The sequence below is a fragment of the Chlamydotis macqueenii genome, chromosome 29, assembly GCF_036417535.1.
Source record: "Chlamydotis macqueenii isolate bChlMac1 chromosome 29, bChlMac1.mat, whole genome shotgun sequence".
NCBI lineage: Eukaryota > Metazoa > Chordata > Aves > Otidiformes > Otididae > Chlamydotis > Chlamydotis macqueenii.
Window position 1 is genome coordinate 2710251 of NC_141584.1, and position 11156 is coordinate 2721406.

Below are 11156 nucleotides of genomic sequence, written 5' to 3' on the forward strand. Positions count from 1 at the left end.
CGCGCCCCCCTCCACCTCCCAGCCCGGCTGCACCCCCCCTGGGGCTATTGCCTGCCCCTCCGCCCTGGGGGGGGGTGTCCCCACAGGCTGTTCGGGGGGAGCCGGGACCCCTTAACGCACAAACGCATGGCGTGGGGGGAATCTGGCCCCCTTGAGGAGGGGGAGGGCCAAGGGGGTCGGTGCCCCCCCTCCACCCCAGCGTGGTGGGGATGGTGCGGGGGGGGCCAGGGCGATTCTTTAAAGCTGCTTCCGCAACTCGTCAAAAGCTGCAAAAAGGTTTTAAGGTAAAAATGTTTAAAACAACCAACCAAAACAAAAAAAAAAGAGGGAAAAAAAAAGAAAAGAAAAAAAAGACAAAAAAATGAGAGTGGGGGTGGGGGATGAGAAAGTTTTAACAGAAAATATACGAGAAATTTAACTTTGGGCGCTGTACATAGCCGGGGCGCGTAGAAATCCCGTTTTTACCGATATCGAAACCACTGGATGTTATTTTAAAATAAAGCGCGTGAGAAGCCACGGCCGCTGCCTCCCTCCCTGCGCGGGGGCTGGGGAGGGGGGCGCGGGGGGGTCCGGGCCCAGCGGGTTCCACCCGAGACGGCGGGGTCCTAGCTCGGCACTGGGGTCCCCCTCGCCCCGCTCTCCGGGGGGAGGTCTCCGTGCCCCCAGGTTGGGGTCCCTGATCCGGCGCCCCCCTGCCCCGGGGGACCCCCCCCCCGCCCCGGGGGACCCCCCTCGCCGTAACCTGGCGGGAGGGGAAAGGTCGCCCCGCGGTCACAGGCCACGCGGGCTCCGCGCTTCCGGACACGTGGGAGGTGCTGGCGGAAGTGCTGCCAAGGCGCCGGGCGGAAGTGGGGCGGCGGCAGGACGGAGCGGGGACCATGGAGGTGCGGGGTGACAGCGGGGTCGGGGGGAGACCCGCGACTGGCAGTGACGCGGGGCCGGGGGCTGCGGCCCGGCCCGAGCTGACCCCTGTTTTTCTGCAGGACCCCGGCCCCGGCCCGGCCGCGGAGAGCCCGGTGGAGCTGAGCCCCCTGGGGCTGGAAGGTGATACCGGGAGCGTCGGGGCGGGCGGGCCCGGGAGGTGCCCCGGAGGCTCGAGCGTCCAGGGCTCCTGCGGTGGCCTTTGGGGGGTCCCTGTGCTGGGGCTTGGGGTGCCCCAGAGCCCCGAGGTAGGGGTTTGGGGGGGCCCAGGGCCCCGTAGTGGGAGGTCTGGGGATTTAGGGTGTCCCAGGGTTTGGGGTGCCCTGCGGCCCGGAGGTGGATGTCTAGGGGTTTAGTATGTCCCAGAATTTGGGGTGCCCCGAGGTCTGTGGTTGTCCCCTCACTGCTGGCAGCCACCTCACGCCGTCCGTACCCAGGGGAGCCCCACCGCGGCACCTACACTGCCTTCATGAAGTCCCACCGCTGCTATGATCTGATCCCCACCAGCTCCAAACTGGTCGTCTTTGACACTTCCCTGCAGGTGAACTGTGGCCGGGGGGCAGGTTTGGGGCTGGGGGCCACGGGACGGGGAGCGGGCTGGAGCCTGGGGCCTTAACTGGGACCAGGAGGTGGGTTTGAGACTGGAGGACGGTCTCAGGGCTGTTCCCCCAACACCATAAAGATTTGTCAAACCAGGGTGGAGGAACGTGGGCTGCTGGGGGGTCCCTCTCCCCTGTGGGGTGCCCCATCGCTCCCGTGACGTCCCCCGTGTCCCCGGCCGCAGGTGAAGAAGGCTTTCTTTGCGCTGGTGACCAACGGCGTGCGGGCTGCCCCGCTGTGGGACAGTAAGAAGCAAAGCTTTGTGGGTGAGTGAGTGGGATGGGGGGTCTCGGGGGGCGGTGGAGGGCTGGCGGGATCCCGCTCACCCTGGCTGTCCCCCCAGGCATGCTGACCATCACTGACTTCATCAACATCCTGCACCGCTACTACAAGTCACCCATGGTGAGGACCGGGGTGCCTGCGCAGAGCTCGTCCCCGCGAGGACCTGGGGCCTGCCCCGTGCATGGCCGCGGTTGATCCTGGTTTCTCTCCTCGTGCCCAGGTGCAGATCTATGAGCTGGAGGAGCACAAAATAGAGACGTGGAGAGGTGAGGGAGGTTGCTGCCGGCTGCCTCCGACTCTCCAAGACCTCCCTGGGGCACCCGGATCCCCACAGCTCTGCACCCTGTGTGCCTGCAGTGCTGCCAGACTTCTGAGCGTCTCTTCTCCCCGCAGAGGTTTACCTACAAGACTCCTTCAAGCCGCTGGTCTGCATCTCCCCCAATGCCAGGTACCCCCGTGCTGCGGGGAACGGGCCGTGGCGTTGGGTGCGAGGCTGGGGTCCAGACGAGCCCCCGTTTCCCCTCTCCCTTCTGCCCTGCAGCCTCTTTGATGCTGTCTCCTCCCTGATCCGGAACAAGATCCACCGTTTGCCTGTCATTGACCCCGAATCGGGAAACACGCTCTACATCCTCACCCACAAACGCATCCTCAAGTTCCTCAAACTCTTTGTGAGTCTCATCCCTGCCCTGCGGCGGCGGTGGGGGCCGCCCTGAGACAAGCTCGGCTCAGGCTGTCCCAGGTACCACTGGCTTTGGGGTGCTGGGGCGGCGCAGCTTCGGTGCCCCACAGCGTATTGTGGGTGCTGAGGGGTCCCCAGGACACTGCGTGCACCCCACAGCCCATCTCCACTGCCCGCGCCTGCGCTGCCTCTGCCTGGGGGTCCCCCAAACCCCACTCCACACCCAGCACTCTCTGCTTTCACTCCTAGGACCGTGGCCTAGGCCCCCCACGAGCCAGGGGTGGCTGGAGCCAGCAGCACTCTGGGGCCTGGGGCACAGCAGGCCAAGCCAGCGTCAGCACTGTCCCCCTCCCCGTCCCCTGCAGATAGCAGAGGTCCCAAAGCCCGAGTTCATGGCCAAGACGCTGGAGGAGCTGCACATCGGCACGTACAGCAACATCGCCGTGGTGCGGACCAGCACCCCCATCTACGTGGCGCTGGGCATCTTCGTGCAGCACCGCGTGTCCGCCCTGCCGGTTGTCGATGATTCGGGTAAGGACAGGGTGCGATGCGGGGCGCGGCTGTCCCTCAGCTGTCCTCAAGCCACCAGCTCAGGGTCCGCGTCCCCTCCGATGTGCCGAAGACCGGTCGTATGGAAGCCCAGCAGCAGCACGGGTGCCTCTCACAGCCCTTTCCCTCCCTTCCTAGGGCGAGTGGTGGATATCTACTCCAAATTCGATGTTATTGTGAGTACTCCAGGGGCACTGCACGGCGGTGGGGGTCCCGTGGGGGCTGGCTGTGTCCCCAACGCCTCTCCCTTCCCCCAGAACCTGGCAGCTGAGAAGACTTACAACAACCTGGACGTGACCGTGACGCGGGCGCTGCAGCACCGCTCCCACTACTTCGAGGGCGTTCTCAAGTGTTACAAGCATGAGACGCTGGAAACCATCATCAACCGCCTGGTAGAGGCTGAGGTAACTGTCCCCGGGGCGCCGGTGACGGGCTGGGGGCGCTGGGGTCCCCGCGCTGGCTTCAGCCCCTCCCTGTCCGCCTCACTAGGTTCACCGGCTGGTGGTGGTGGATGAGAGCGACGTGGTCAAGGGCATCGTCTCTCTCTCAGACATCCTGCAAGCCCTGGTCCTCCCACAGGGGCCCTGAGGTGGTGAGGGGGAAGATTCAGCCCCTCTGGGTGCTCCCGCCCTCCTCTCCTGCCACGCCGTGCCCCCTCGGGTCGGTGGGGGTGCAGACCCCACTCACCAGCAACACCCAGCAATGATCTCCAGCCGTGGGGCAGCCCTACAGCGCCCCAGCCCTTCCCTGTGTCACCCTGTGCTCCGAGGCTGCAGCGGCTGGGCTGGCAGGGTGCTGGGGGCAGCCCCTGACCCCCCCGGGGCACAGGGCCGGGTTCGGTCACCCCTGGGCCAGGGCCATCCCCTCACCCCAGGCCCCCCATGTGGAGTTTCACCAAATTTGGTTTTAATTGCCCTGACTCAGCTCCGTCCAGCCCGGGGCTGCCCCTTGACCCCAGCTGGGCCGCACCTGCGTCTGCCACCGCTTCGTGTGCGGAGAGAAACCGCAAATAAACACAGACCTGGCACAAACCTGGCCTCGCCACGGGGCGCGCGGGGGGACCGCTGCCGAGGGAGGGGGTGCCCAGAGAGAAGGTTCGGCCCCGCCTCTGTGAGAGGGGGAATCTGCTGAGCTCACCCAGACCCTAAATCCCTGTTTGTTCCGCCTGTGACTTTTCTAAAATGCCGGGGTTGGGGGTGGGACAGGGATGGGGACCTGGTGGGACAAGGGGACTCTCCCACTGGGGATGGTGGTGAGGGGGGGGTGTTGGAGCAGGGGCTGGGCGGGGGGCCGGGATGCTGGGGTCCCTGTGGGGTGCCGGTGGGGGTCTCGGGCAGCCGGGACGCCTGGGTTTGGGGCTGGTGTGGCTCGTGGGAGGCGCGAGGCCCAGCCGTGCTGAGCATGGCACATTCCCGGTCGGGGGGGAGGCTGAGACGTGGCCCCCGCCACCACTAGCTCCCGCCAGCGCCAGGGTCTGGCACAGACTCCAGCGCAGCAGTGTGAGGTGAGGGCCGGGGCGGGCGCCCGGGGGACTGGGGGGAGGTCTGGGGGGCCCGATGCTGTACTGGGGGGGCTGGTGCCGGTGCTGTTGCCATGCCGCCGCCGGAGGGTTGCTAAGCTCCGCTCGGAGCCCGCGTGGGCTGCAGTGCTTGGTGCCAAACCCAGCATCGCCTCGCTTTGTCGCAGGGGGGGAAGGGATCCCGGGGGGGGTGGCACCCCCGGGGCGGCCAGCGGGGTCCCCGGCTGCCGGGGCTGCCCTGGGAGGTCACCGTGCCTGGCGGTGCCGCCGGGCAGGGCGCGGGGGACCCCAAGGGTGCACGTGCGGCGGTGGCTGTATACGTGTGGGCGCGAGGCTCCGGTGAGAGCGTGGTGCTGGGGACCCCCGTGGTGGGGACCTGGCAGGGCCATGCTGGGTGGCGCGGAGCGGGGCACGGGGCGCCTGCGGATCTGCGAGCGGACCAAGCTGCTGCTGGTGGAGATCGACACGGTGGCGTGTTGCAGCCCGGCTGCTGGCATGGCTGCGGGGTGCCGGCCCGTGCCCCCCTGGACCTACCGCCGCATCGCCGGGGAGTACACGTGAGTGGGGACGGGCGAGGTGGGGGGATCCGACCCACACCCCTGCCCCTGCGCGGGCAGCCCCCCTCAACCCTCGCATCCCTCACGCCCCCTCCTCTCTGTCTTGCAGGTACCTGGAGAAGCGCTTCGTGGCCGAGCTGGCCCCCCCTTGGCCCCTCGCTCCCCCCCGTCGCCTGCAGGACTTTGCCACCCCCCCACCACCAGGGCGCGAGGCCCGGCCCCGGGTGCCCCCCACTCGCTGCCCCCCGGGGCAGCCTGAAGGGACGGGGGGCAGCAGACCTTGGGGCTTGCACCCACCGTGTGCCCCCCGTCCCCTGCTGCTGGGGGGCAGGCTGGGCCCCCCCAGCTACGAGGCCCACATGCAGCGGGTGCAGGCGGCCCATGTCCGCCATGGGGGGCCACCCCCCTACATCTCGCCCCCTGCCTACGACGCTCCCCACCGCACCCTGCAGCTCCGGCCCCCCCGCGCACCGCACAGCCCTGTGCCGGCACCCCGGGGTCGCGGGGCTGTGCCGGTGAGCTGGAGCCACACGTTGCCCCGGGTGGCCACTGAGGCCAGGCACCGGCGGTCCCGTGGGATGCAGTCGTCCCCGGGGGGGCCCAGCACCCCCCGGCACAGCCAGACGCTGCCCCGGGCGGCCGCCGGGCAGGAGCGGGTCCTGGGGTGCAGCAGAGGACGGCGAGGGATGGGGGGACACGTCCTCATTGACGCCACCCGCGTGGTGGTCCGGGCCCAGTACATCCCCCCTCCCCAGCTGCAGCAGGTCCGCTATGCCAGGGGGTCCCCAGGGCCCACTGCTCCCCTGGGCAGCTCCCCTGCGCCCCCCAGAGCTGCTACCCCTCCGACAGCACCCTTGCCCCCTCGGGAACCCCCCGACAGCCCCTGCAGTCCCTGGCGGAGCCCAGCTGGCTGCCGGGGTCCCCGGGGCCGTCTCCCGCCGCGGCGGCCGACGCTGTACGCCCAGGCCCTGCGCGAGGCCGTGTCCCGCATCCGGCGGCACACGGCGCCTGACTCCGACTCAGAGGCGGAGGGGGGCGCGGAGGGGTCCTGCCGATGGCTCTGCCGTGACGCCCGTGCCTACAGCAGCAGCAGCAGCAGCCTGGAGAGTACTGGAGCCCCCCCGGGCACCGCAAGCCCTCCCTGGGCCTGAGGGGTGGCGCCTGTGCGGGTGTGGTGCCCCCGGGGCAGGGTTTGGAGGGGTGTGGTCCGGGTGGGGTGGGGCTTGGCAGGGTGCGGCCCTGGGGGGGTGGAGCTCCGGGCTGCGGTTCCCACGGGCTGACCCCAATAAAGGCTGCAGGATCCCGGTGTGCAGCCTCCACCTCCCGTGTATGTGCAGTGCAGCGCGCCCCCAGCCCCCCGTGCGGCCCAGTGGCCTCCCTGCGCCCCTCTGCGTTCCTGGCTCTGCCCCCCACCTCCCCAGCCAGGACCCAGGTGCACCCCCGGGGTCACTCGGAGGTCCTGGGCGTCCCAACCGGCACTGCCGCCGTCACCACGCGGGTGGGAGGCAATGGCCAGCCTGCCCCCGCCCCGGGTCCCCCGTAATGAGTAGGTGAGCACAGCAGGGCTGGCTCGCGGCCACTAACCCCGCATCACGGACCGGGGGGGACCCCGGGGGTGAGTCACCAGGGGGGGAACGTCCCCTCCCTGACAGCCGCCGCCTCTTAGTCACGCTGCGGGGGGGGGGAGGGGGGTGAGGATCCCCACGGCCAGAGGAAACCGCACAAATAACGTGTCCAATTTGCACGTTATTTAAAACCAGCTCCTCCTCCGCCCCCCTGCACGACCCTGTCATTATCCTGGTGACACCAGCTGGGAGGTCACGGCGTGGGGCAGCTGGCACAGAGGGGGACCCAGGCATCCGGGGCCTCTGACACTCTGGGGGGAGCAGCTGATGGGGCAGCCTCAGGGCCACGTCACCCCAAGTGTCCCCTGGCCTGGCACGTGGCCTCGGGTGCCTGGTACGGCACTGGGGTCTCATGCCTGGGCCTGACTCGAGCCGTGCCGGTGACCTCAGCCCACCACGATATGGCTGCAGTCCTGCCCCAGCTGTCCCAGTGCTTGGCACGGCTCGGCACTGCTTGGCATGGTACATTACGATCTGGCACAGCGTGGCATGGCACAGCACATCTCAGCGCAGTTTGGCACTGCTTGGCACAGCCCAGTGCTGCCTGGCATGTCTTGGCGTGACCCAACACGGCTCGGCACGGCTTGGTGCAACCTGACACAGCCCGGCACAGCTTGGCACAGCCCGGTGCAGTTCGACACAGCCAGGCACAGCTCGACACGGCACAACACAGCCTGATACGGCTCGGCACAGCCCAGCAAAGCCCGGAATAGCCCAGAACAGCTGGGCATGGCCCGGCACAGCTCAGCACAGCCTGTATCAGCTCGGTGTGGCTTGGCATGGCTCGGCACACCTTGGCACTGCTTTGCACAGCTCGGCACAGTTTGGCATGGCTCGACACGGCTCGGCACAGCCGGGCACGCTGCCCGACGTGGCCTGGGGTGTCCCAGACGCGGGGGAAGGCGGCGCGGCCCTTTCCATGGGCTCAGCTCCTGCCCAAACCCCTCCCGCCCCTCGCCGGGAAAAGTCGCCTTCTAATTCGAGCTGCGCTGGCGCCAGCACCGCTGCCCCCCGGGGCCCCCCGCCTCCGGCCGCCGCCCCCCCAAACCAGCCGTAGCCCGGGGTCCCCGCGAGGTGGGGCGGGGGAGAGCGGCCGCGGGGACCGGTGCGGGGTGGGGGGGGGTCCCGGACGGTTCCCGCCCGCGGCCGCCAGGTGTCGCTGGGCGCTGGTGACCGGCGGGCGCGGGGACACCGCGGGGGGGGAGGGAGCCCGGCGCGGGGGGGACCCCGCCAGGACCTGGGGACGGGCACGGCCACGGCCACGCGGGTGCCTCTGTCCCCAGGGAGCCGCGACCCACGTGTGTCGCTGGTGCTGGCGGTGCCCCCCGGAGAGCTGTGGTCACTCGCGTGCCAGCTGGGTCCCCAGAGAGCCACGGTCACACATGTGCCAGTCCCAGCAGCGTCCCCAGGGAGCCGCGACCCGTGTGTGCAGCTGGCATCGGCCACGCCACGACTCTCATGTACCGGCGGCGCTGGCCGTGTCCCCATGGAGCTGGTTCCGGCCACACCATGGCCCCGGACAGCCGCGTTCCGCCTGTGCCCACCGTGCCAACCGCATCCCCACCACACAGCAGCCGCTCAGTCCCAGGCGCGGTGGCCACGCGGTGCCAGCTATCGTAGGCTGCGTGGAAAAGCCAGTGGGAAGGGGATGCGGTGAAGGCATTGCTGCGCGGGGGTTGGAGTCACAGATAATTACCTCAATTAGTTACAATGGCAGAGTAATAAATACAGGCTTAGCGGCTCCTTCCCCACTGCGGCTTCTCAGATTAATCCAGCCCGGGCGAGCGGAGCTGAAAGGAGTGATGGACAATTCATTAAACTTGCCGAATGCCGCACAAGGCACCCGTGAAGGCCGGCGTTAGCCCCCAGCAGCTCCGGCTTTGTCCCTAATTGTTCGTCTCCAGTATTGGTCACCTAACGGGTAGTGGGTGACGGCGACGGTCCCCCCGGGGCTGGCATGCCCGGGGATTAGAGGCCAGGCCTGCCACGGTTGCTGGGTGAGCTGGCCCCGTGCCGGAGGAATGCGACGGCTGGGAGGGGGCGGCCGGACAAGCCGGGTGCTGGCGGGATATGGGCCCACGCTAGCCGGAGGCGAGGGGAGCGGGGATGGGGGCTGCGCCGCTGCCGAAGGCTGATGGGGCACAGGATGGGATGGGGATGATGGTGGACTGGTGCCACCAGCCAGCCCATGCGGCTGGGCATGGCTCTGTCCCTCTGTCCTGTGCCCCTGGAAACAATCCTGTCCCTCTGTCCTGCTCTTCTGTGTGCCATCCGTCCTAAAACTTTGGGCACTGTCCCATCCCTCTGTCCTGCACTTCTGTGTATAGCCCTGTTCCTCTGTCCCACGTCTCTGGGCACTGTCCTGTCCCTCTGTCCTCCACCTCTAGAAAAGATCCTGTCTGTCTGTCCTGCACTTCTGTGTGCCATCCTGTCCCTCTGTCCCCCACCTCTGGGCACTGTCCTGTCCCTATGTCCTGTAACTTTGAGCATGGCCCTGTCCCTCTGTTCCACACCTCTGGGCACAGCCCCCCCCCTCACCCCAGCTTGTGACCTGGCTTCCCAGATGTGACAGGCTGGCACGGGGTGGGACCACTGTCCCTGTCCCTGTTCCCGCGCCGGCCCCGACAGCAGCTATTTCCAGCACCCGGGTGTATTTGGCCAAGCCGGGGAGGTCTGCACCCTGCAGCCCGGGGTGCCCCTGCCCACCTGGGGGTCGTGGCTGCCCAAGGTACCTAGCAGTCACCGGCATGCAGGAAAAGCTGAGTAACAGAGGTGACTTATAAGAATGTCATTATCTATATTCCTGACTCGCTACCGCAGGAAAACAGGCTATTTTCATGCCCTGTGTGTGTACAGAATTTAGCAGGCAGATAACTCCCGGCAGGCGAGAGATGCTCTTAGGGTTATTTCGGGCTGTGTTCCTTTCCAGTCATTTTTTTCTCGCATTTCTTTATTTTATTTTGCCACGCCAGGCTGTGTTTTTACTTTGGCACAGACAGCAGGGGCCCTCAGGGTTTACCCCCCCCCCCCCACCCCGCCCCGTCCTCTGGGTCTAAACATCAACTTTTCCACTATTGGCTCCGGGGGATATTTCGGGCAGTGGCAGCGTCATCCCGCAGCCTTTGATGCTGCGGATCCCTAGGGGCCCCGCGAGGTTCCTGGCTGTGGGGCAGCCCAGGGTGCGGGCACCCCGGCTGCAGGGGAGCACTGGTGGGACTGGGGGTCCCCAGACAGGCCCAGCTCCCTGCCCACTCCCTGAGGCTGGATGTCACCGTGTGTAGCCCTGTGCAGGACATGGGGACAGGGGTTGCAGCCCTCCGCTTTGTCCATCCTTGTCCCCAAGGTATGGAGTTATGGTGCAGCAGGTGCATGCCAGTCCTGCGCCTGCCCCCCAGGAGGGATGCTCACCCCTGTGGGATAACCCTCCCAGCAGGTTATGTCCTGGAGGGACACCCTTCCCAAGGATGTGTATCCAGGGGCTACGCGGACCCCTGTGAGATGCTTATCCTGGGGGGACACTCATCCCAGGGGAATGCTCATCCTTGAGAGATGCCCACCCTAGTGGGACGCCCGTCCTGAGGGAATGCCTACTCCAGCACGATGCCTATCCCAGTGGAATGCCTGTCCCAAGGGGATGCCCATCCTGGTGGGATGCCGGTCCCAAGGAGATGCCCATCCTGGGGGGATGTCCAGCCCCATGAGATGCCTCTTCTAAGGGGATGCCTGTCCCAGGGGGATGCCCACCCCGGTAGGATGCCCGTCCCAAGTGGATGCCCATCCCAACTGATGCCCATGCCAGTGGGGCACCTGCCAGGCGCAAAGCTGCACCCCCCACCTCTGCCACGGCCTTTCTCCCGCTGCAGCCAGGCTCCACGCATGGATGTGGGGCTGTGTGTGGGGCCAGTGGTTGGTCCCAGCCGCCCCCAGCCCCAGTAACCTCGGTGCCCTCCCCGGCTCCCCTCCTCCCTGAGAGCCGAGGGGAGCTGTCAGACCTGGCCGGGAGCGGTGATGGACGATGTTCATTCCCTGTCTCCTGTCTTGTACCTCCCGTGGCCGCTCCCAATGGCCGGCCTCAGCGGCACCAGTCCCGAATTCCAGTGCCGACGATGCCGCAGCCCAGGTGCCATGGTGATGGGCATCCCAGTCATGAAGATGGGCATGCCAGTTGTGGAGCTGGGTGTCCCAGTTCTGGTGATGAGCGTCCTGGTCACAGTGGTGAGCTTACTGGCCATAGGGATAGCAGCGGCGGCAGGGATGGCTAGGCTGGACACAGGCACAGCGGGAGAGAAGGTGGTCTGCAAGGGAGAGGATGATGGAGGGGAGGCCAGAGGAAAGGAGTAGGCTGGAAGGGCAGACGGCTGAAGGGGCTGACACACGCGGAACAGGAAGGTGAGTGGATGGAGAGTGGATGGGCAGACGGATGG

General features: G+C 67.4%; 2 protein-coding genes across 3 annotated transcripts; both read left to right on the top strand.

The window, feature by feature from the left end:
* The first annotated feature begins 908 nt into the window (after window positions 1–908).
* On the top strand, window positions 909–4062 carry PRKAG1 (protein kinase AMP-activated non-catalytic subunit gamma 1). 2 transcript variants are annotated; one of them, XM_086768855.1, is made up of 11 exons: window positions 909–1044; window positions 1359–1462; window positions 1706–1787; window positions 1865–1923; window positions 2024–2069; window positions 2197–2251; window positions 2345–2471; window positions 2848–3013; window positions 3170–3207; window positions 3289–3435; window positions 3521–4062. In XM_086768855.1, exons 2-11 carry the CDS (start codon window positions 1391–1393, stop codon window positions 3617–3619), a joined length of 891 nt encoding a protein of 296 aa, XP_086624981.1. In that variant the 5' UTR covers window positions 909–1044; window positions 1359–1390; the 3' UTR covers window positions 3620–4062. The 2 variants fall into 2 exon arrangements, with proteins under 2 accessions (XP_086624981.1, XP_086624980.1); XM_086768854.1 differs by having other exon boundaries at window positions 1002–1044; window positions 1397–1462.
* Window positions 4063–4729: 667 nt separating this feature from the next.
* DDN (dendrin) lies at window positions 4730–6259 on the top strand. The gene is made up of 2 exons (XM_086768887.1): window positions 4730–5107; window positions 5217–6259. Exons 1-2 carry the CDS (start codon window positions 4938–4940, stop codon window positions 6256–6258), a joined length of 1212 nt encoding a protein of 403 aa, XP_086625013.1. The 5' UTR covers window positions 4730–4937; the 3' UTR covers window position 6259.
* Window positions 6260–11156: the final 4897 nt, after the last annotated feature.

Coding starts and splice junctions, on each gene's coding strand:
- DDN (XM_086768887.1), top strand. CDS start 4,938: ATGCTGGGTGGCGCGGAGCGGGGCACGGGGCGCCTGCGGATCTGCGAG. Junction 5,108..5,216: donor CGCATCGCCGGGGAGTACAC/GTGAGTGGGGAC, acceptor TCTGTCTTGCAG/GTACCTGGAGAAGCGCTTCG.
- PRKAG1 (XM_086768855.1), top strand. CDS start 1,391: ATGAAGTCCCACCGCTGCTATGATCTGATCCCCACCAGCTCCAAACTG. Junction 1,924..2,023: donor GCTACTACAAGTCACCCATG/GTGAGGACCGGG, acceptor CCTCGTGCCCAG/GTGCAGATCTATGAGCTGGA. Junction 2,070..2,196: donor CAAAATAGAGACGTGGAGAG/GTGAGGGAGGTT, acceptor TTCTCCCCGCAG/AGGTTTACCTACAAGACTCC.